Source organism: Plecotus auritus, assembly GCF_963455305.1.
Source record: "Plecotus auritus genome assembly, chromosome: 4".
NCBI classification, from domain to species: domain Eukaryota; kingdom Metazoa; phylum Chordata; class Mammalia; order Chiroptera; family Vespertilionidae; genus Plecotus; species Plecotus auritus.
In genome coordinates, this window is record NC_137775.1 from 152,343,248 (window position 1) to 152,365,085 (window position 21,838).

At 38.6% G+C, this 21,838-nt stretch overlaps 1 protein-coding gene and 1 pseudogene across 3 annotated transcripts in view; one reads left to right on the forward strand and one right to left on the reverse strand.

Annotated features, from left to right (window-relative positions):
• The window catches only part of PTPN12 (protein tyrosine phosphatase non-receptor type 12), a 96,645-nt gene that overhangs the window by 42,653 nt on the left and 32,154 nt on the right, over positions 1 to 21,838 (forward strand). Inside the window, exons 2-6 of one of the 2 annotated variants that reach the window (XM_080666729.1) lie at positions 4,341 to 4,449; positions 11,995 to 12,071; positions 13,869 to 13,964; positions 15,315 to 15,353; positions 19,199 to 19,270. In XM_080666729.1, coding sequence (XP_080522855.1) covers positions 4,341 to 4,449; positions 11,995 to 12,071; positions 13,869 to 13,964; positions 15,315 to 15,353; positions 19,199 to 19,270 — 393 coding nt within the window. The remainder of the gene's footprint in view (positions 1 to 4,340; positions 4,450 to 11,994; positions 12,072 to 13,868; positions 13,965 to 15,314; positions 15,354 to 19,198; positions 19,271 to 21,838) is intronic. The other variant, XM_080666730.1, reaches the window with a different exon arrangement.
• Positions 466 to 1,432, reverse strand: LOC308245971 (LRP chaperone MESD-like; annotated as a pseudogene). The gene is made up of 2 exons: positions 1,264 to 1,432; positions 466 to 1,107 (listed from the first exon to the last, which is right to left on the reverse strand). The product of its transcript is annotated as an LRP chaperone MESD-like (transcript).

Genomic DNA, 21,838 nt, shown 5'->3' on the forward strand with positions numbered 1-21,838 from the left:
TGACATTCATGGTTCAGTGCTCAACCACTGAGCCACACTGGCCAGGCAAGAATCCCCCAAATTTAAATAGGAAAAAGCAATGGTCAGGTTTTCATCTAAAGTGATTTTATAGTAAATCTGAATTTGGCAGTGTCCAATGTTAATACAAAACCTGTCTTCTACTTGAAGCCCTTTCAGCAGTAATTCTTACTCTGACCACAGACTGGCCATGTGGCAGGTCCTCTCTAGAGGAAACTAGAATTCTGTCCAGTGTGTGGTTTCCCACGCCCACCCCACCAGCCCTGACTGAGCTCTGTCCCATGAATTCCAGGCAGAGGTCACAGCTGCCCTCTTACAGGTCTCTTGTTTATTTCCAGCTCCAATGCCTTCCTTTGAAAACTGAGATTTTGGGTCTCCCTCACTTCTCCTTTGCCCTTCTCGCTCTGTTTTTTCTCTTTTGCCTCTTCTCTCCTTTGCTGATGACACCTATTCCTCCAGGGTGACATCAGCATACCTGCTCTGACTGACCCAAAAAGTCCTTGATCTCCTAGGCATAGCTCCCATCACACAGCATGAAGATGGCAGGGTCTGATCCATGATGAATGTCTGGATGTCATAGCTGGCTGGCATTAGAAAGGCTGCCTTGCCAGAGGCTGGTGATTTCCCCCTCTCGTTCTCCCTGGGGCTTCCTGATACGGGTGACAAACATGAGAAACTTCCCTTTCTTCATCATTTTAAATATGGTCTTGTGGGGCTTGCCTGGGATATCTGTGAGAAGTCCAGAGGTGCTGAGAAGGGTCTTTTGTGCTCTGGGAGGTCTCCTACTTCTAGGTTCATCTTCATCTTTCTCCCACTGTTCCAGAAGACGTGCCATGTTCACATCGTTGTAATTGCAAATATCCTTTTTCCAGGGAAATGGGCAAGCCTCTCCAGGCTTACCAGCACAGACCTCTGCCTCATGGGCCCCTGGCGGCAGCAGCAGATCAGAGGCATAGAGTAGAAACCATGGCCACCATCCTTGCCACACTGACAGTCTTAGGGAAGTCAGCTGAACAGTCTTAGGGGAGTTCCCTTGTAGGTAACTAACTGCTTTTCTTCTGCTGCTTTGGTGATTCTCTTTGTCCTTATCTTTTACATTTTAATTATGTGTGTTAGTGTGGGCCTCTTTGTGTTCATCTTGTTTGGGACTCTTTATGGTTTTTGCACTTGTATGTCTATTTCATTCATCAAGTTAGGGAAGTTTTCTGTCTTTGTTTTTTTCAAATAGGCTTAAAATTTTCTTACTTTCTCGCTTCTCTTCTGGCATCACCATGATGAGAATGTTGGCATACTTGAAATTGTCCCAGAGGCTGCTTATACTACCTTCGTTTTTTTTTACATTTTTCTTCTTGCTGTTCTGATTGGATGTTTTCCTACTTATCTTACAGATCTCTGATTTGATCCTCTGCTTCATCTATTCCACTGTTGATTCCCTGTAATGTATTCTTCATTTTGGCTTGGTAGAGTGGCCTAATGTATTAAGTATTCTGTAGGGTCAAGTGGCACAGTCTTCCTGATCACCTAAGCTGGGCACTCGAGGTACCCCCCCCCACACACACACACACATACACACACACACTCAGTGTGAGCTGTGTACAACCTCATGTTGTAGTTTAGCGTTGCTTTTCTGTTGTCACCTCAATGGGAGGATTGACCCCTAGGCCGATTAGCTGCAAGGACTGGCTCCACCACTGTGGAGGATCAGCTGTGCAGAAACCCACCCACGGAAAAGGACTTAGATCCTCATTTCTTTTTCTTTTTTAATGTATTTTTATTGACTTCAGAGAGGAAGGGAGAGGGGGGTAGAGAGAGAGAGAAACATCAATGATAAGAGAGAATCATTGATCAGCTGCCCTCTTGTACGCCCCCCTACTGGGGATCAAGCCTGGAATACAGGCATGTGCCCTGACCTGGAATTGAACCACGACCTCCTGTTTCATGGGTCCATACTCTACCATTGAGCCACACCCACTGGGCCTCATTTCTGACTGGTTCTTTTTTTAAAATATATTTTATTGATTTTTTACAGAGAGGAAGGGAGAGGGATAGAGTTAGAAATATCAATGAGAGAGAAACATCAATCAGCTGCCTCCTGCACACCCTCTACTGGGGATGTGCCTGCAACCAAGGTACATGCTCTTGACTGGAATCGAACCTGGGACCCTTCAGTCCGCAGGCTGATGCTCTATCCACTGAGCCAAACCGGTTAGGCTGATTGGTTCTTTTTTATGTTTTCTGTCTCTGATTTTATGTTTCCTACTAAAGGCCCGATGCACGAAATTCGTGCAAGGGGCTTGGCCCTTGCAGCCCCCAGCTTCGTCTGGGAGGTCGTCCGGCTATTCGGTCTAATTAGCATATTACGCTTTTATTATTATAGATCTCACTAAATTCATCTAGTCTTCATTGAGCATCCCCTATAACCAGTGCTTTGAACTCTGCATCTAATAGTTTGCTTGTCTCCATTTTGTTTAGTTCTTTTTCTGGGGTTTTTGTTCTGTTCTTTAACTTGGGACTTTTGTCTTCTCATTTTGACAGCCTCCCTGTGTTTTGTTTTTATGTATTACGTAAAACTGCTGTATGTCCCCCCGGCTTGGTAGAGTGGCCTAATGTATTAAGTATTCTGTAGGGTCAAGTGGCACAGTCTTCCTGATCACCTAAGCTGGGCACTCGAGGTAACCCCCCCCCCCCCCCACACACACACACATACACACACACACTCAGTGTGAGCTGTTGTACAACCTCATGTTGTAGTTTAGCGTTGCTTTTCTGTTGTCACCTCAATGGGAGGGGATTGACCCCTAGGACGATTAGCTGCAAGGACTGGCTCCACCACTGTGAGAGGATCAGCTGTGCAGAAACCCACCCACAGAAAAGGACTTAGATCAGCAGGGCTCTGGTGCCACTGAATCTGCTCCTTTAGTGTGTTGTTTGGGGGAGGTGGTTTGGTTATGGTGCTTCAATATGGTTTGAGACTGGCTGTGCTGGCTCTTGGGGCATCCTGGGAGATTGCAGGCCAAGGTCAGCCACTGCCTGTGTTCTGCCCAGGGCCTCTCAGTATGAGTTACAAAGTCATCTGCAGATGGCTGCTACTTGTGTTGGGCTTGGAGGTGCCCTGGCAAGGCCCAGATGCAAACCAAGGCCTGCTGCTGCTAGTGCAGGGCTTGGGGACCGCTTAGCAAGAGGTATGGGGCACACTGAGGCCTCATATGCTGCTTGTTTGAGAGGTTTTAGGAAAATCTGAAGCATGAGTCAAGACAAGTCACTTGTATGGAAAAGCCACTGGAAACAACCTTGGTGGGCCTGAAAATTGGGTGCTATTTGGAATATTAATCACCAGGGCAGGGCAAACAGTGTGAGCCAGGTTGATGGAGTCTCGGGTAAGATGCCTGACAGCTCTGTGGCAGGGGAGGGCTCATCAAAAGAACAGTGGCCTCTGCCAGGACTTCTTTCTGGGAGAAAGCTGACCCCCCACCTCAGCTCTTGCCCTGATGCTAGAAAATTCAGTTCCTCCCCATATGTCTCTGGTGTCTTTCAAGTTGTTGCCCCAGCAATGGAGCTCAGAAGGAGGGAGTCAGAGTAAGTCTGTGTGCAGACCCTTTAAGAGGAACTGCCTGGGACTCCAGCCACCCTCAGTCTCCCTCATTCTAAACTCCCCTGGTTTTTATAGCCAGAAGTAATGGGAACTTCTCTTTCTGGCACTGGAACCCAGGTCTGGGGGGCCTGGTGTAGGGATTTCTGCAGCTGAGATATACCTCATAATTTTTATCGAGCCCATTTCATGTCTCCACCCCTTCTACCAGTCTCCACGGGGCTGCTGCTTTAATTCCCTAGTTGTAGGACTCCAGTCAGCCAGATTTCAGGTGGTTCTGACTGATGGTTGTTTTGTAGTTTAGTTGTAATTTTGATGTGGTTGCGGGAGGAGGCAAGTACTGCGCTTACCTACGCTGCCATCAAAGGGAAGTCTCTAGGCATGGTTTTAAAACTTGGTTTTTGAAACCCCTTATTAAAACAAGTATTACTCGAGTAAGGACTGAGTTAAATATTCTGATTCAGCTTATTAATGGTTGCTTTAACTAAAATGACTTAGTTATTCTAGTTTTCTTTCTTTCACTGTTACTTTGTAATATTAATCTTACGTTTGTACTTAATAAAAGTCATCCTTGAGGTTAATTATTAAGGGGTGGTGAGATACTGTACTTTGGGAAATTAGTTATGAGGAATTGGAGTTAGCAAAATTCAGTGAAGAATTATTTGTAAATCATTAAAAATTTGAAAATATTGTTTTTCTAAACTTGAATTTTCTCTTTCTTTTGTATTTTAAGCGATTACGAAGATTGTCTACCAAATACAGAACAGAAAAGATTTATCCCACAGCCACTGGAGAAAAAGAAGAAAATGTTAAAAAGAACAGATATAAGGACATACTGCCATGTAAGTTTGAAATGCCCTTCATAGAAATGCAAATGTTAATTAGCAATTTGTAGCCTACACTAGCTTTAGTTTTTCTAATGAGTTTGAGTATTAATGAGGTAGTAACTAATCTTTCAAGGTACACTACAAGGTAGCAATTTGATCTTGTACTTCTTGTTTTTCCTTCTGAGTAGTTTTTGTTGTTTTTTATTGTTTAATTTTCTAAGCATCACAATTACTCTGGTACTAATTTTATTTTTATTTTTTATATGTTTTCATTCATTTTAGATAGAGAAAGAGAGAGGGAGAGAGAGAGAGGAACATCGATGTAAGAGAGAAACATCAATTGGCTGCCTCCTGGACACCTCCTACCAGGGATCAAGCCCACAACCTGGGCATGTGCCCTGACCAGGAATTGAACCAGCGACCTCCCTCTGGGCCTGGGATAGTCAACCCACTGAGACATACCAGCCAGGGCTTACCTTTCTTTTAAATACTGAAAAATCCAAGTAAGAATATCTTTTTGTGGATTCCCTATTCAAAGTTATTTCATTAAAATAAAATAATATAGGCCCAGGCCGAGTAGCTCTGTTGGTTAGAGCATGTTTCTGATGACACACCAAGGTTGCAGGTTTGATCTCCAGTCAGGGCACATACAAGAAGCAACTGATGAATGCATAAATAAGTAGAACAACATATTGATGTCTCTCTAAATCAATAAATTAAAAATAAAAGTAAAATAATATAGACAGATACCTCAATAAAACTGTTTGTTTGTTTGTTAATTGTCACCTGAGGATATTTTTTCTATTGATTTCCAGAGAGTGGAAGGGAGATAGGGGAGGGTGTGAGAAAGAGAGAAATATTGGTGTGAGAGAAACACATTGATTGGTTGCCTCCCACATGTGCTGATCGATGTTGCGCTTCCACATTGATGTTTCTCTCTCTCCCCCTCACTCCCTCTCCCTTCTTCCTCTCCCTCTCTCTCCAAAAGTCAAACTGTTCTTTAAAAAAAAATAAAAGAATCTTTGTTGGTTAAACTCTGTTTCGAATACTAACAACTATAGGCCTACTTTTACCTCCATTCTATACTGATAGCATTATATTCTAGTAATAATAATGTAATTATATTCTTAAATAGCATAGTAACCACTCATTAAGCTTTTGGAAAATACACTCCACTTTACTTCCAATTCACCTCAGAATAGTGGATGGTATGGGTTTCTTCTGGATAGTGTTAAGCAAGATCATCTTAAAATACTCTTAACTGTGCTCTGGAATTAATTACATACGCTTAGACAGTTTCTCCACCTTTTTCTATAATCTGGGAAAATGAATCTTAAAACAGCTTCAGGTTTCTGTTTTTATATGTTATGTTTCATTCATTGATTTTACAAAATATTTTGATCCTGTACTGTGCTCTGAGGATACTTTAGAAAACAAAGTGGCAAAACCTCCTGTCCTTATGAAACTTTATATTCTAGTCATAGTGTCGGATAATGAATACAAATAGTATAGGTGGTCTGTCAAATGGTGACTAGTGCTGTGTTGAGAATAATATAGTAAGAATGAGGAGCATAGAGAAAGCTGAGAACAGAATGGGGAAGCTTTATAATTTTAAATAGAGAGAGGGGGGTCAGTGGTATGTTGTTAAATTGGCCCTTTGAAAAATGAAAGCCCTAATTTTTTATTATTTGCCAATTTCTATAGTGAATGGATTATTTGCCATAATCACCACAACAAAACTATAAAGTAGATACTGTAATATGCCACTTTGCAGATGAGAAACTGAGACAGGGAGATTAAATAGCTTGTCACACAGCTAATAGAGTGGATGAGAATTTAAGGCCAGGCAGTTTATAATCAGAACATTGATGCTCAACTAGGATGATTTTGCCCCTGAAGTGACATTTAGCAATGTCAGAGACATTTTGGTTGTGAAAACTAGTTGTGCAGTAGGCAGGTAGCTGCTGGCATCTAGTGAGTGTAGGATGTCTACAATACAGAGGCCAAAGCCTCCTCACAATAAAGAATTATCCAAGGCTAAAATGCCCATAGTGCTGAGTTTGAGAATCCTTGCCCTAGAACCTGAGCTGTGTGCTATAGTCAGAGTGGCAGTGTCTTTTCCTTTAAATCATAATAAGGTTTGATAAGTCAGTTTCCAATAAGTTTGTAGTCACTTTAATTGAGAAAATTATATTGAAAGTAATTGTATTTATAGATGTATGTTTATTTACTGTTAAAAGAATAATGTTGTCAGTTTCTTTTGCATGTTTAGCATGGCCAGTGCTTGCAGACACAGTATTTTTTAAAACAGCTTCATTGATATAATTACATGCCATAAAATTTACCCTTTGTAAGTGTACAATTCAGTGATTTTTACTAAATTTATGGAGTTGTGCAACCATCAAAACAATATAATTTTAGAACATTTCCATCACTCCAAGATCACATGCCAATTTGCAATCTTCAGCCACAGGCAACCATTGCTCTGCTTTATGTCTCTGTAGATTTTCCTTTTCTGGAAATTTCATATAAATGTAATTATACAATATGTAGTCTGTGCCTGGCTTTTTCACTTAGCATGTTTTTTGATTCATCCGTGTTGTAACATACATCAGTAGTTCATTCCTTTTTATTATTCAGTTAATATTCCATTTATACCACATTTTGTTTAACCACTTACCAGTTGAAGAGCATTATGAACAATGCTGTTACAAACATTTCAGTACAAATTATCTTCTTTGCTGAAAAGTGTCTTGAAACCATTTGTACTTTTTTAAAATTTGATTTTTTATATATTGAGTTATAAAAATTCTTTACTTATCTTAGTTGCAAGTGGGTTTTTTTTTTCAGATATATGATTTGTAAAAATATTTTTTTCTAACATGGTGTAAGGTTACAGTCTAAAATAGTTGTGCATGTGGGATTGTTCTAGCAACATGTGTTGAAAATACTGTTCTTTCTCCATTGAATTTCCTTGGTTGGTAGCTTTGTTGGAAATCATTTGACCCATACATTTAATTCTATTCCATTAACCTATTTTTTTTTTAAATATATTTTATTGATTTTTTACAGAGAGGAAGGGAGAGGGATAGAGAGTTAGAAACATCGATGAGAGGAAAACATTGATCAGCTGCCTCCTGCACACACCCTACTGGGGATGTGCCCGCAGCCAAGGTACATGCCCTTGACCGGAATCGAACCTGGGACCCTTCAGTCTGCAGGCTGACGCTCTATCCACTGAGCCAAACCGGTTAGGGCCATTAACCTATTCTTAAGCCAGTATCACACTATCTTGATTACTGTACAGTTGTATAATAAAATTTAAGCAAGAAGTGTAATTCCCCCAACTCTGTTCTTATTTTTAAAAATTATTTTGTTTTTTTTGGGTCCTTTGCATCTTAATATAAATTGTAGGATCAGCTTGTCAATTTTTGCAAAAATCCCAGTAAGAATTTATTGATCAATTTGAGAAAAATTATCATTTTAAGGCATACTGACTGTTGCGGTTTATAAACAGGAAACGTCTCTCATTTATGTAGATATTCTTTTATTTCTCTGAGCAATGTTATATGATTTTCAGTGTACAAGTCTTGTATTTCTTTTTAAAAAAGCTTCTTTAAGCTATTGTAAATAAAATTCTTTCAATTTTTCACATTCTTTTTTACTAATACCCTTGAACAGCATGGGTTTGAATTACATGGGCCCACTTATACATGAATTTTTTCAATAACTAACTACTATTTAAGATTTGAAGTTGGGAATCCATGGATGCAGAGGGTCGACTATGCATTGATTCGTGCCATTTTATATAGGGAACTTGAGCATCTGCAGATTTTGGTATTCACAGGTGGGGGGCGGGTCTGGGAATCAATCTCCCACAGATGACAAGGGATAACTTAAATTTTGGGGAGTCAAAAGTTGTAAATGAATTTTCAACTCCATAAAGGGTGGTGGTACTGAGAGTCTAACCCCTATGTTGTCTAAGGATCAACTGTATAGAAATACAATTTATATTTGTATATTGATCTTTTAAAATCTAGTGACCTTCCTAAACTCATTTACTACTTTAGTAGTTTTCTGTGGATCCTTTATGATTTTTCACGTACAGAATCATGTCATCTGCAAATGATGACCATTTTGCTACTTTTTAATATGAATCTCTTTTGCCCAATTACAGTGGCTAGAACTGCTGGTATAATGTTGACTTAAAGTGGCAAGAGCACTTGCTTTTGATACATTAAAAGTAGTGTCATCACTATTCAAAGATCAGTTAGTTTTTTTCTGGAGCTATCTTGAATGTCTGATTTATTTTATATTAGAACATTGAAGCCAATGTTCTAATATAAAATTAAGAAATTTCTAGGTACTCCTTGTGTTAAGAATAACCTGTGCTTTGTGTGTTAGAGGACTAAAACTGAGCTGGCTAACCTTTAGGAGTGATGGATCAGGGTGTTCTGCCTATCTAATGTTAATTATGGAGATCCTTTTATTTCTTAGACCTGGACTTAGTCTCTGGAGGTTTCTCTTTCCTTTGTAACAATCTTATCTATTTTCTTTTTGTTGCCACAGGTTGTCCGTATTTGTTCAAAAAGAAAAAAAAAAGTTGCTGCTTTAAAGAGCCTCTTGGGTAGCCAACATAGATTTTTATCTATTTGGAGATGAATTCTTGGGAGATTGTAGAGACAGCCAGCAAAACCATGGGAACAAATAATTATTTTCATTGCTTTGTTATTCTTTACATTCTAGCTACTCATTTTTATGCTTAATATGAGTACCAATGAAGAATGTTAAAATGTACATGATGGCCCTAGCCGGTTTGGCTCAGTGGCACATGCCTTGGTTGCAGGCTTGGTCCAACATGCAGGAGGCAGCCAATCAATGATTCCCTCTCATCATCTATGTTTTTATCTCTCTTTTCCTCTCCCTTCCTCTCTGAAATAAAAATATATATTTAAAAAAAATGTTCATGATGATGTGTTATATGTAATAAGCAGCATAATATCCTATCCTATATAATAAAACCCCAATATGCAAATCAACCAAATTGCAGAACAGCTGGTCTCTGTGATGCACACTGACCACCAGGGGGCAGACACTCAATGCAGGAGCTGCCCCCTGGTGCTTAGTGTGCTCCTACAGTCTGGCAAGCGCAGCTCCCGCCTCCAGGGCAGCACTAAGGACCCCTTAATGGACATCCCCCGAGGGCTCCCAGGTCTGCAAGAGGGCACAGGCCGGGCTGAGGGATGCCCCTCCAGTGCACGAATGTTGTGCACTGGGCCTCTCGTTAATTTATAAAAAGCCATTTCTGTGCCCCATCTTGAGTTACTAAATTCAACTTGTTGTAGTATGGGACTCAGAGATCTTGTGTTTTAACTTGCTTTTTCCAGCCCCCAGCTGTTGTCTGATTAGAGGTGGATGAAATAAGACTGGCAAATGTTAATAGTTATTAAAGCCTGGTAATGGATATGTGGGGATCCATTATATTATTATATTTTTGTATATGCATAAAATTTCCCATCAAGGAAAAATTTTAAAATTCCCATCTTGCATACAGCAGCCCAGCAGCACCAATCTTGACTGTCATTTGGGAGCCACTGTTACTCTTTGGATTCACAATCCCCAGAAACATTTACTGAGGATTCAAGTGGTCAATCAACTATTATACAAACTCTCTGCCTTTGAGATACTTTGAATAGAGGATGAAAAAGTAATAGATATAGAACAACATGTATAGTGTCATTGTATTTATATAGTTTTCAAACTATTTAGGTATATGCATAAAAATTACTTTTGGAAGAAAAAAAAAACCTTAATATAGTATCTTTGCTGGGAAAGAGAGAGCCCTGTAATTCAAGGACAGGGAAAGATTGCTTTTCATTTTATATCTTTCTTTAGGATTTAATTTTTAAAAATCATGTATTTTATTTCAGAAATAAACTGCACAATTTTATGAAATTTATATTTTTGGACTTTACTGTAAAGATTGTCTTTTTATTCCAAGTAGAGATTAACCTATATATTAAAAGCCTAGTAGGCTCAGTGTCCAGTTGTCCAGTCAGCCATTCAACCAATCAAAGCATAATATGCTAATGATATGCTAAGGCCACTCAACTGCTTGCTATGATATACACTAACCACCAGGGGTAGACCCTCCGACCGGTAGGTTAGCTTGCTGCTGGGGTCTGGCCGATTGGGACTGAGCAAGACAGGCTGGACATGCCCTGGAGCCCTCCCATGATTCCTCCCTGGCCCTGATCATGCACCAGTGGGGTCCCTTGGCCTGGCCTGCGCCCTCTCGCAATCTGGAACCCCTCAGGGGATGTAGGAGAGCCAGTTTCGGCCCAGTGGCGGAGCGGCCAGTCGCTATGATGCACACTGACCACAAGGGGACAGACACTCAACACAGGAGCTGCCCCCTGGTGGTCAGTGCGCTGCCACAGGAGGAGCACTGCTCAGCCAGAAGCCGGGCTCATGGCTGGCGAGCGCAGCAGCAGTGGTGGGAGCCTCTCCTGCCTCCACGGCAGTTGGACATCCCCTGAGAGTTCCCGGACTGCGAGAGAGCATAGGTCAGGCTGAGGGACCCTCCCCCCTGAGTGCATGAATTTCGTGCACCAAGCCTCTAGTCCAGCCTTGGGCAAACTACGGCCCGCGGGCCGGATCCGGCTGTTCTATCCGGTTCTCTTGCTCTCCCCTCCGCTCCTTTACTTTGAATTTATATTAATTCACACAAACACTCTATCCATGCTTTTGTTCCGGCCCTCCGGTCCAGTTTAAGAACCCATTGTGGCCCTCGAGTCAAAAAGTTTGCCCACCCCTGCTCTAGTCTAATAATAAATAGTATTGGCCAGGTACAGTCAATTCATTCATCTGTCACAATTTACTAAATTTTTATACTTTTTGTGAAATATGAAAACTTTTTTTTCCTAATAAGAGTTTTTGCAAATGAGCTTGTGTATTGGTAGTTAGTGCTCACCACATGTATGCTTGTTAAAAGCTACAGAGGTTTAAAACCCAGACTCTTGTTTAGTAAATATGGGATGATGCCCAGGAATTTGTATGTTAAAAGAGCTCCTGAGAGTATACCGATTGCATCTTTAAAACAGAGCTTTACATCATCAGATTTTTGTTTTTAAAGAATATTTCTGACCAGTGTGTCTAAGTGGTTATAGCATCAGCCCACACCCCCAGGGATCTTGGGTTTGATTCCAGGCCAGGTTGCAGGTTCCATGCCTGGCTCCAGTTGGGGCACACGCGGGAGATAACCAATGCATGTCTCTTTCTCACATCGATGTTTTTCTCCTCCCTTCCTCTCTTTCCCCCTCCCTCCCCTCCTCTTTCTCTAAAAATCAATGGGAAAAATATCTTTGAGTGAGGATTTAAAAAAAAAAAAAAAAAGACTTCCTGTCAATATTATGTTAGAAATTACTCTTTTGTACCCAGTCAATTTTAATTGTTTTTCAAAGTAAATATTTTTACTTATTTATTTAATCTTACTTATGGTTCATGAGAAAGCACCTGTCTGCCAACAGAACATAATTTGTGAAATATTTTTTCTTGTAGTTGATCACAGCCGAGTTAAGTTGACTCTAAAGACTCCTTCTCAAGATTCAGACTATATCAATGCAAATTTTATTAAGGTATATATTAGCTTTAAATCTTACTCTGCCATACTTAATGTCTTCCTTCATACTAGTTTATTAAATTGTTTTAAATTGTCTAAACATTATATTAGCAAAAGAAATAAAAATAAAATCACAGCCCTGACACAGTTTTACTTACTTTGCCTTCTGGTGTCCTTTTTCATAAAGATAAAGAGTTTTGCCATAGTTTTCTTCTTTTTACCTTAAAGACTTATAAACACTTTACCCATCACTAAATCATTTTCTCTGTTGTCCCTTTGAGTTTACGTACAAAGATGTATATGATCATTCCCTATTGTTAAATCATATAGATTGTTTCAGTTTTTCTTAATGGTAATATTGCAATGAATAGTATTATTCTTGAAAAATTGCCTAGGATAAATTGCCAGGGCTGAAATTACTGGGTAATACTGATTTAAAATTTTAGAATATAAATTTAAATTTAAAACTTTTGGCAGTTGCCACAATTTTAAGTGAGACCCAAAATGTAAGATTAAATATAGTCTTCATATAGTTAACCTTTGATCAAAAGCAGTTAAGTTCATACATGGTTATCAATAGAGAGACACATTCAAACTGCTATTTGACTACATTATTCCATTAGCTGCTCTGTGTTTTTGAATCTTTCTAATTATATGATAGCATAATTTTAGTTACTTTATATTGTGTTTATACAAATTTTAATACAGTATTTTGTTGATAAAAAGTATTAAGTAGTAAGAGTCACATGGTAAAATTAATATTATGTCAATATTAGAGGCCTGATGCACGAAGATTCGTACAAGAATGGGCCTTCCTTCCCTGGCTGCTGGCACTGCCTTTGCTCTGGCCGGAGCCGCCTTTCTGCCTTCCCACACTGCCTAGAGGCCCAGAGCAGCTGGGGCGGTGCGGGATGCCTGCGTCCCGCCCCTGGCCGCTCAGCGCCTGCCTATGCAAATTAACCCGCCATCTTTGTTGGGTTAATTTGCATACTCCAGATTTCTGGTAGGCGTCGCGAAGGTACAGTCAATTTGCATCTTACTCTTTTGTTAGTGTAGAAGTGTAGATTGAACAGTCAGGGTTTCAAATAAAAACCTATTTTTCCCAACAATTTTATTACAAAACCCAAAACAACTAGGTTAAACAAAAAACTAATACAAAAGTGGTTAGCTGTTTCAGATATTTTTTCATGTTTATATTATTTTATAAACATTTGTTAAGTGTTTATAAAAGGACATTTGTTAAAAGTTTTAGTTTTTAATTGCACTTTAATAACACTGAGTTGTATGATTCCATTACATGCTGGCTTAGTATTTTAGTCTGCTATCTTATTGTTTTATTCTCAGGTTCATTATTAGAAACATGTAGTAGGCATGCAATAAACCTTAAAGTTGAATAAATAATTAAAGGTAGCTATGGAAGAATCTAGCTAAGGAAGAACTGTTAAATAGTTTTAGTTTTGTTTTTAGAATCAAAGGATGTTTTTATGTTTTTGCTATAGTTAACTTCGTTGGCTTAAAATTGGGGCTTTTGTTTTTAATTCCTAGCTAAATAATAATTTTTAAGTTAGCATAGGCAGTTTAATACTAATTTTGTGTACCTTGTCTAATAAATACACAAAAGTAATAGCATTTTTCAAAAAGCTGAAGTGAAATTATTATATTTTGTCATACTTTTATGCACTATGAAAGAAAAATTATTTGAAAATGCTTTTAGGTGAAAACAGCAGTATTACTAATAAAATTTGAAACCTTGAAATTTAGGTAAGGAAATATTTTTGGTGATGATAATGAAATTTGCTTTTAACCATTTTAGGGTGTTTATGGGCCAAAAGCATACGTGGCAACCCAAGGTCCTTTAGCAAATACAGTAATAGATTTTTGGAGGATGATTTGGGAGTACAATGTTGTAGTAAGTATTTACTTTTCACAATCTATTTTGAGAAGTATTACATATAGTGACTTAGGATGTTTTACTGAATTAAGACATGGAAGCACTTTTTAGCCATAATAATATCTTAATTGTAGCTAATGTGTACTAAAAAGCCAGAAACTGATTCTAGGATGTCGCATTAATTTAGGTAGAAAGAGGGTGTGATAACTTTAAATCTTGTACTATGTCAGTAACTAATAAGATAGCTCCTAAATAAGATGAATTAATAGACAGATGGATAGAGGGACAGCTATATGATAAATCAAGTATAGTAAAATATTAATTGTAGAAAATAGATGGCAATTATACAGTGTTTACTGTAAAATTATTTCAACTTTGCTTTATGTTTGAAACACCTATATACATAAAAAGCCAGCAACCGGAATGCTGGAACGACCAGTCGCTATGATGCCCTCTGCGGCAAGCAAACCGCCTGATCTGTGGTGGGGCCAGCCGGCCAATTTCCTGCAGCCCCTCCCCCTGGCCAGCCCCGCTCCCAATCGCCTCCTCCCACGCCAATCAAGGTGGGGCAGCAGGCCAACCCCCCAGCAACCCCTGCCTCTTGCCAGTCCCACCCCTGAACGCCCCTCCTTACCCCAATAGGGGGTGGGGCTGGCTGGCCAACCTGCAGCCACTGCCCCCGCCCTGCCCTAACCCAGATAGGCCCCCCCACCCCATCGGCCCATGGCCCCTCCCCCCAGCCAGCTCCGTCCCCAATCAGGCCCCCCCACTCCGATCAGGGGCAAGGCCAGGGGCTATGGCCCCTCCCCCGATCAACCCCCCACACCAATCGGGGGCAGGGGAGGCTGGCCCATTGCCCACAGCCCCTCCCCACGCCAGCCCCGCCCCCAATCGGGCCCTCCCCCCCCAATCAGGGGTGGGGCCCACTGGCCAGCCTCCTGCCATCTCTTCCTGACAGGCCCAGCCCTGATCACGGCTGGCTGGCTGGCTGGCCGGCCAGACCCCACCCATGCATGAATTCGTGCACTGGGCCTCTAGTTACATTATAAAATGTTGGAGTGGAGAAGCAAATGTAATATCTTACGTTTAAAGATAGTTGAATGCATTTAAACTTTAGCTAATTTTGCTAAATTTCAAGTCAGAAATCTGTAAGATTCATAAAATTTAATTTGTTGCTATAAAGCCCTTGTTTGGAAGGTATGATTTTGATCATTTATTTAACTCATACTTTTCATATTGAAACTATTTCTTTTGGCAGGTCAAGTGTATTTTTGCTCAGAGTAAAAAGTAATTCTTGAAATTTATATTTTATTAAAGAGAGAAAGTTGTGATAAATTCTTCCTCTTATCCCACCCCACTTCTTTTTAGATCATTGTAATGGCCTGTCGAGAATTTGAGATGGGAAGGGTATGTATACCTATTAACACTTAAAATAATTATGGCGTATCCTTTTTGTAACTTCATTTGTATGGATATATATATTCCTGGTCTTTTATTATGTTCTGAGCTCTAGTAGCTAAAGTAGATGCTATTTTTCTTTTTTGTGTTTAGTATATTTTATTATATAATTAAAATAATAATTTTTTTTTGTTGCTTAGTAGTCTTCAAATATGTAATGGTGGTATAAGTAGAATACTATTTATGGACCGAAGTATAGAGGTATTTTAAAAGTAGAGAGGAATAAAATGGAGCAATGAAAATGAGCTAAATAAAATAATTCTGATTATTATAAATTTATAACTTGAATATTTTTATTTTTCTTCCTTCAAATACCACTACATTTTTGTTTGTTTATGCTATCTTCAAAGAAAATCCTTTAATCTGAAATTTTTAATAATGGTGTTTTTATACTCTGTACAAGTGAAATTAGTTTCAAACTATCCTTTGCATCATCAACTACTATATCTTCATTGTTGGAGGTGATAACATTTATAAAATAGATATTAAATAAAACTTTGTGTCCTTTTCTATAAGTGTAACACAAGTCAAACTTATAAAACAAGTTATGATTTGAAGATTTCTTTATACTAATTAGTTCATTAATTAAAGTAAAATTATTTTGTTGTAAAAATTCTTATTCAGATGCTTTTTCAGTAAAGGGTATGTTGCAAAAGCAAGATAGTACATCTTTCAGTTATGTAAGATGCTAGAATATATAAATCATTGAGTCCGGCGGATGTTGCTCAGAAGTTGAGCATCAACCTATGAACGAGGAGGTCATGGTTTGATTCTTGGTGAGAGCACATGTGCCTGATTTCGGGCTTGATCCCTAGTAGGGAGTGTGCAGGAGACAAATGATCCTCTTATCATTGATATTTCTCTCTCCCTCTCCCTTCCCCTCTGAAATCAATAAAAATACATTTTAAAAATACTTTGTATTTTAAAAAGTATTCTTTTTTAAAGCTTATTTGAACTAATAGTTTTTGTCATTCCTCCCAACCCCATTTTTTTATTTTTAACAGTAGTGGAAGTATTCAGTAATGTTGGACAGAAAATGAATTATTTTCTAAAATTAGAAATTATACAAACTGGGAAATTGTTAACTTATCTATTTAAGTACTGTTAGTATGTAGTTCAATAACATTACTATATATAATTTACTAGGAAATTTAAATTTTACTCTCCTAACATTTTCTTAAGTTACTGTTAAGGTTTAGGACTTACATTTCTTTTTATTCTTCATATATATATATATATATATATATATATATATATACACACATATATATACACATGTGTGTGTATATATATATATATATTTATAATTAATTTCAGAGAGGAAGGGAGAGGGAGTGAGAGATGGAAACATCATTAATGAGAGAGAATTATTGATCAGCTGCCTCCAGCATGCCCCACATTGGGGACCGATCCCACAACCTGAGCATGTGCCCTGACCATGAACCAAACCGTTGACCTTCTGGTTCACAGGTCAATGCTCAACCACTGAGCCACCCCAGACGGGTTCTTTTCATTCTTTTAATAAGTTCCCATTGTATATTAGTAATAATACTTGATGAAAAATTTAAGTTGAATTGAGTGCAGGTATTTTGTGTTTTTTGTTTTTTTAAGTGTTTTTATTGATTTCAGAGAGGAAGAGAGAGGGGAGAGAGAAACGTCATTGATGAGAAAGAATCATTGATTGATTGCCTCCTGCCCGCCTCTTAATGGGGATCGAGCCCAAAACCCAGGTGAATTGAACCAAGCCCTCCTGATTCATTTGTTGATGCTCAAATCACTGGACCACACTGGCCAGGCCTATCAAAAACTTTTTGAAACTAAAGATTTTGAAATTGATAGTGTTTTGTTAATGGTAAGCAGTCAGTGACTTAGGGACTGTTAATTTATTTGATAACCTTGACTTAGAATGTGACCTAATGGAAAGAGCATAATTAATGAAATCAAACAAACCTACATTTAACTAGCTTTTTGACCATAGTACAGTGAACTGTCTTCTCTGAGCTTCACTTTTCTCACCCATAACATGAATGATATATGATTATAGGTAATGCATGTATGGCGTTTAACACATAGTTTTTTATATCAATAGTCATTAGTTTATACCTGAAATATAAATACCAATATAACCCTTTGTTACTGTGGTGTTAGTCACACAGCTTCAATTCTTACTAAATTAATCTTGTATAATTTGTTTTCTGTTTGTTTCAAGATGTTAAAATTACCAGGTAGAAGACAAGAAAAATCCTCAAAAATCATTTAATTATTTTTATCAGTTTCTGTAAACTTCTACTGGAAAAGGAGATTTGTATTTTTAGCCTTCTAACATTAATAGTGTTGTTGTAAGTCAAACTAACAATACTAGATAGTTCAAATTTGTTGCCTTCTGAGCAATATTATCAGCTTATGGTTAATTGCAAGCTGTAGGTAATAATTCCATTTACTATATTTGAAGCTATAAGAATTTAGTAAGAACTGATACATTTCCCACTGCCTGGAAGTTTAAGTTAGATTGTTATTTAAAGGCTTTCATTTTATTGGGTCTTGATAAATTGTGTCATTTCTTAGCATCAGAATCATTGTATATTCTATTACATTAGGCTTTCATTTACTTACCTGATTTTCTAAAATGATGGGCTTTGATATTAGAAAACCAATAAAAATTGAGTGTTTTATTTCTATACCTATTTAAAACAGGAAGGTAAGAGGAGAAACTGATTACATTTTCTGTAATTTCAAATAAAAGTGGATAGTTTCAACTTTACATTATGCTTATACTGATGAGTTTTTGCCATCAGTAGAACATTTGAAATGTATTGTTATTTAGTACTCACAACAATCGTATAAGATAAGGATTATTCCCATTTTTACAGGTAAAGAAACTGAAGATCAATTAAACAGGAAAATTAGTACTTGTAAATTTCTTCTGATACCAAGTAGAATGCTCTTTCCACTATGCCACAGATTTTACATTTAATGAGAATTCAGCCAGATATTAAGGGGATGCCATTTTATAGGCTTTAAAACTTGCCTGGCAACCCTTCATTCTAGCCAGGCACTTTTTTAAAAGTAGGTTTTATCTTTTTTTCCCTAGAGGAGGATGTTAATAATGTTCTTATGATTGATTAATCTTGGAGAGGACACAGTAACTCATCCATATATATATGTATATTATTCTTTTCAGAGAGGGAGAGAGAGATAGAAACATCAATGATGAGAGAGAATCACCTATTGGCTGCCTCCCGCATGCCCCCCACTGGGAATCGAGCCCGCAACCTGGGCATGTGCCCTTGACCGGAATCGAACCCGGGACCCTTCAGTCCACAGGCCAATGCTCTGTCTACTGAGCCAAACCAGCCAGGGCCACAGTAACTCATCTTTAAGAACAATTGGGCCCTGGCTGGTTTGGCTCAGTGGATGGAGCGTCGGCCTGTGGACTGAGAGGTCCCAGGTTTGATTCCGGGAAGGGGCACATGCCTGGGTTGGGGGCTCGATCCCCAGTGTGGGGTGTACAGGAGGCAGCCAATCAATGATTCTCATCATTGATGTTCCTCTCTCTCTCTCTCTCTCTCTCTCTCTCTCTTCCTCTCTAAAATCAATAAAAGTATATTTAATTTAAAAAAAAAAAAGAACAATTGGATAAGTATGCACTGTCTCAGCTCCTTGCCTACTGCTGGCAATTTTTCTGTTTTCTGGGAAGGAACAAGCTAAACACCAGCGCACAAAATATTTATAAAAGTTCAAGAAAAACTATGTCATGGATTACTTACTAACTTTTGTTTTTGTTTTGACAACAGAAAAAATGTGAGCGCTATTGGCCTTTGTATGAAGAAGACCCTATAACATTTGCACCATTTAAAATTTCTTGTGTAAGTACCTATTTATACTATGTTACTTTAATCAGAAAATTGGCATGCTAGACTGATGAATCATTAAATTATAATATGGTACAAACCCAGTTTTATATAAATTACCCACTCAGTGTTTCTATTGTAAATCAGCACTTAATTATACTAAACAAATATATATTTTTTTAAATATATTTTATTGATTTTTACAGAGAGGAAGAGAGGGATAGAAAGTTAGAAACATCGATGAGAGAGAAACATCGATCAGCTGCCTCCTGCACGCCCCCTACTGGGGATGTGCCTGCAACCCAGGTACATGCCCTTGACCGGAATCGAACCTGGGACCCTTCAGTCCGCAGGCCGACGCTCTATCCACTGAGCCAAACCGGTCAGGGCTAAACAAATATTAATAACGTTTTTATATTGCTTTAAAATTTAGAAGCTTTTGGAATGACTTCATAAATGTATAAATCACTTGTACCTTATGTTAATTCTCTGTTAGTCTTTGAATATAAGTTGATAGTAAGTGTTTATATATGAGTAAATGGAATAACTGTGCTTTGGGTGATCTATTTGAAACCCTTGATGACTGACATGTAGTTTATCATGTTAATCTTTCATATCTGTTACTCTCTCCAGAATGTTCGAATTACATACAAAGATAGGTTTAAGAATTGCCATGCTAGATGTAAAGATTGATCTTTGTGGCAGACAATTTGATAAGAAACTTAAAATATATAACGATTTAATGAGTTCTGGAAATGAATTGAAGTCCTAAAAATAACAGCACAAACCTGAGAAAATGAATTTAAAAACAAAACAATGAAGAAAAAAAATAGTAAAATATAATTAAGCTTTAAAATAGAAATAATAATTTGCTTTGGGTTTCACATGATGGCACCTTTTTTAATGACCTAAAAGAAGTGTATTATTTACTCAATTCAAAAGATCTAGGATTGAGCAAACATGAAAATTCAGCAACTTACCTATATTAGTCAGGGTTTTCTGGAGAAAGAGAACCAATACGATGTGTATCTATAAAGGGAAAGAGATTATTTGGAATTTGCTCACATGATTATGGAGGCTGGCAGGTCCAAAATCTGCAGGGTGGGTGAGCAAGCTGGAGACCCAGGCGAGCTTATGTTCAGTTCTAGTTCAGACAGTTTGTTGTAGAACCAGGAAGAACTGATATTGCAGATGAAAGCAGTCTGTTGGAAAATCTCTGTTACTTGCGGGGGGGAGTCTGCTCCTTTTTTTCTATTTAGGCCTTGACTAATTAGATAAGGGTCATCCATACTATAGAGGGCAATCTGCTGTACATAAAGTCCACTGATCTAAATATTAATCTCAACCACAACACCCTCACAGAAACACCAAGAATAATGTTTGATCAAATATAAAACATTTGATATTAATCACTCAATGGTCCAGTCAAGTTGACACATAAAATTATCACATTCCCCATCTCAGAATTGCTTGCTTTTTACTTTGTTTTTCATGGTTCAATGATAAACAATTTCTATGATTTTACTTGTCATTGGTGAGTTCAAGAAGTCCATAATTTTATGATTTATTTGTACTTACAACTTGTGAATTCCTCTGATGCATACCCAAAGCTTAGTGCTTCCTTGGTTGATACAGAAAGTACTCAACTTATGTTACAGTCTCCTTTATAAATACAATGTGTTTTTGTACTGTTAACTATAACTCAGAGTTAACTGCCTGGATTTAATATGAAGTCAATACTCTAAAGTTCTGGTTAGAATGAACTGTTTGTTGTGTTAAATATAAGCATTTTAAAAAACCATACTGCATTTCATATTATTTGAAATTAATAAAAATCAATACATACCATATTCTCTACTTCTATGAGGGAACACCTCCCCCCTCACCAACCCAGGAAGTATTCTACAATATTAACTCCCTGACAGTCCAGTACTGTGTAGTGTGGTTGCATTGAACATTTGCAAATTTTAATGTAATAACTGTACTCCGTGTTAAAATTCAGGTGAAAATACATAGTGCTTAACATTCAACAACAAAACAACTTTAAAATTTTCAACATCCTATCTAATAAGAGAGTAATATGCAAATTGGCCATCACTCCAACACACAAGATGGCTGCCCCCATGTGGTCAAAGATCCTGTCCCCATGTAGATACAAGATGGCCAGCAGGGGAGGGCAGTTAGGAGGGAACAGGCCTGCAAGGGAGGGCAGTTGTGGGTGATCAGGGCAGCAGGGGAGGGTAGTTGGGAGGGACCAGGCCTGCAGGGAAGGGCAGTTAGGGGTGACCAGGCTGGCAGAGGAGGGAAGTTGGGGGGCACCAGGCCTGTAGGGGAGTGTGCAGTTAGGGGTGACCAGGACTGCAGGGGAGGGCAGTTAGGGGTGACCAGGCCTGCAGGGGAGCAGTTAGGCATCAATCAGGCTGGCAGGGGAGTGGTTAGGGGGTGATCAGGCTGGCAGGCAGAAGAAGTTAGGGGCAATCAGGAAGGCAGGCAGGTGAGCAGTTGGGAGCCAGCAGTCCTGGATTGTGAGAGGGATGTCAGACCGCCCGTTTAGGCCCAATTGATCGGGCCTAAACGGGCGGT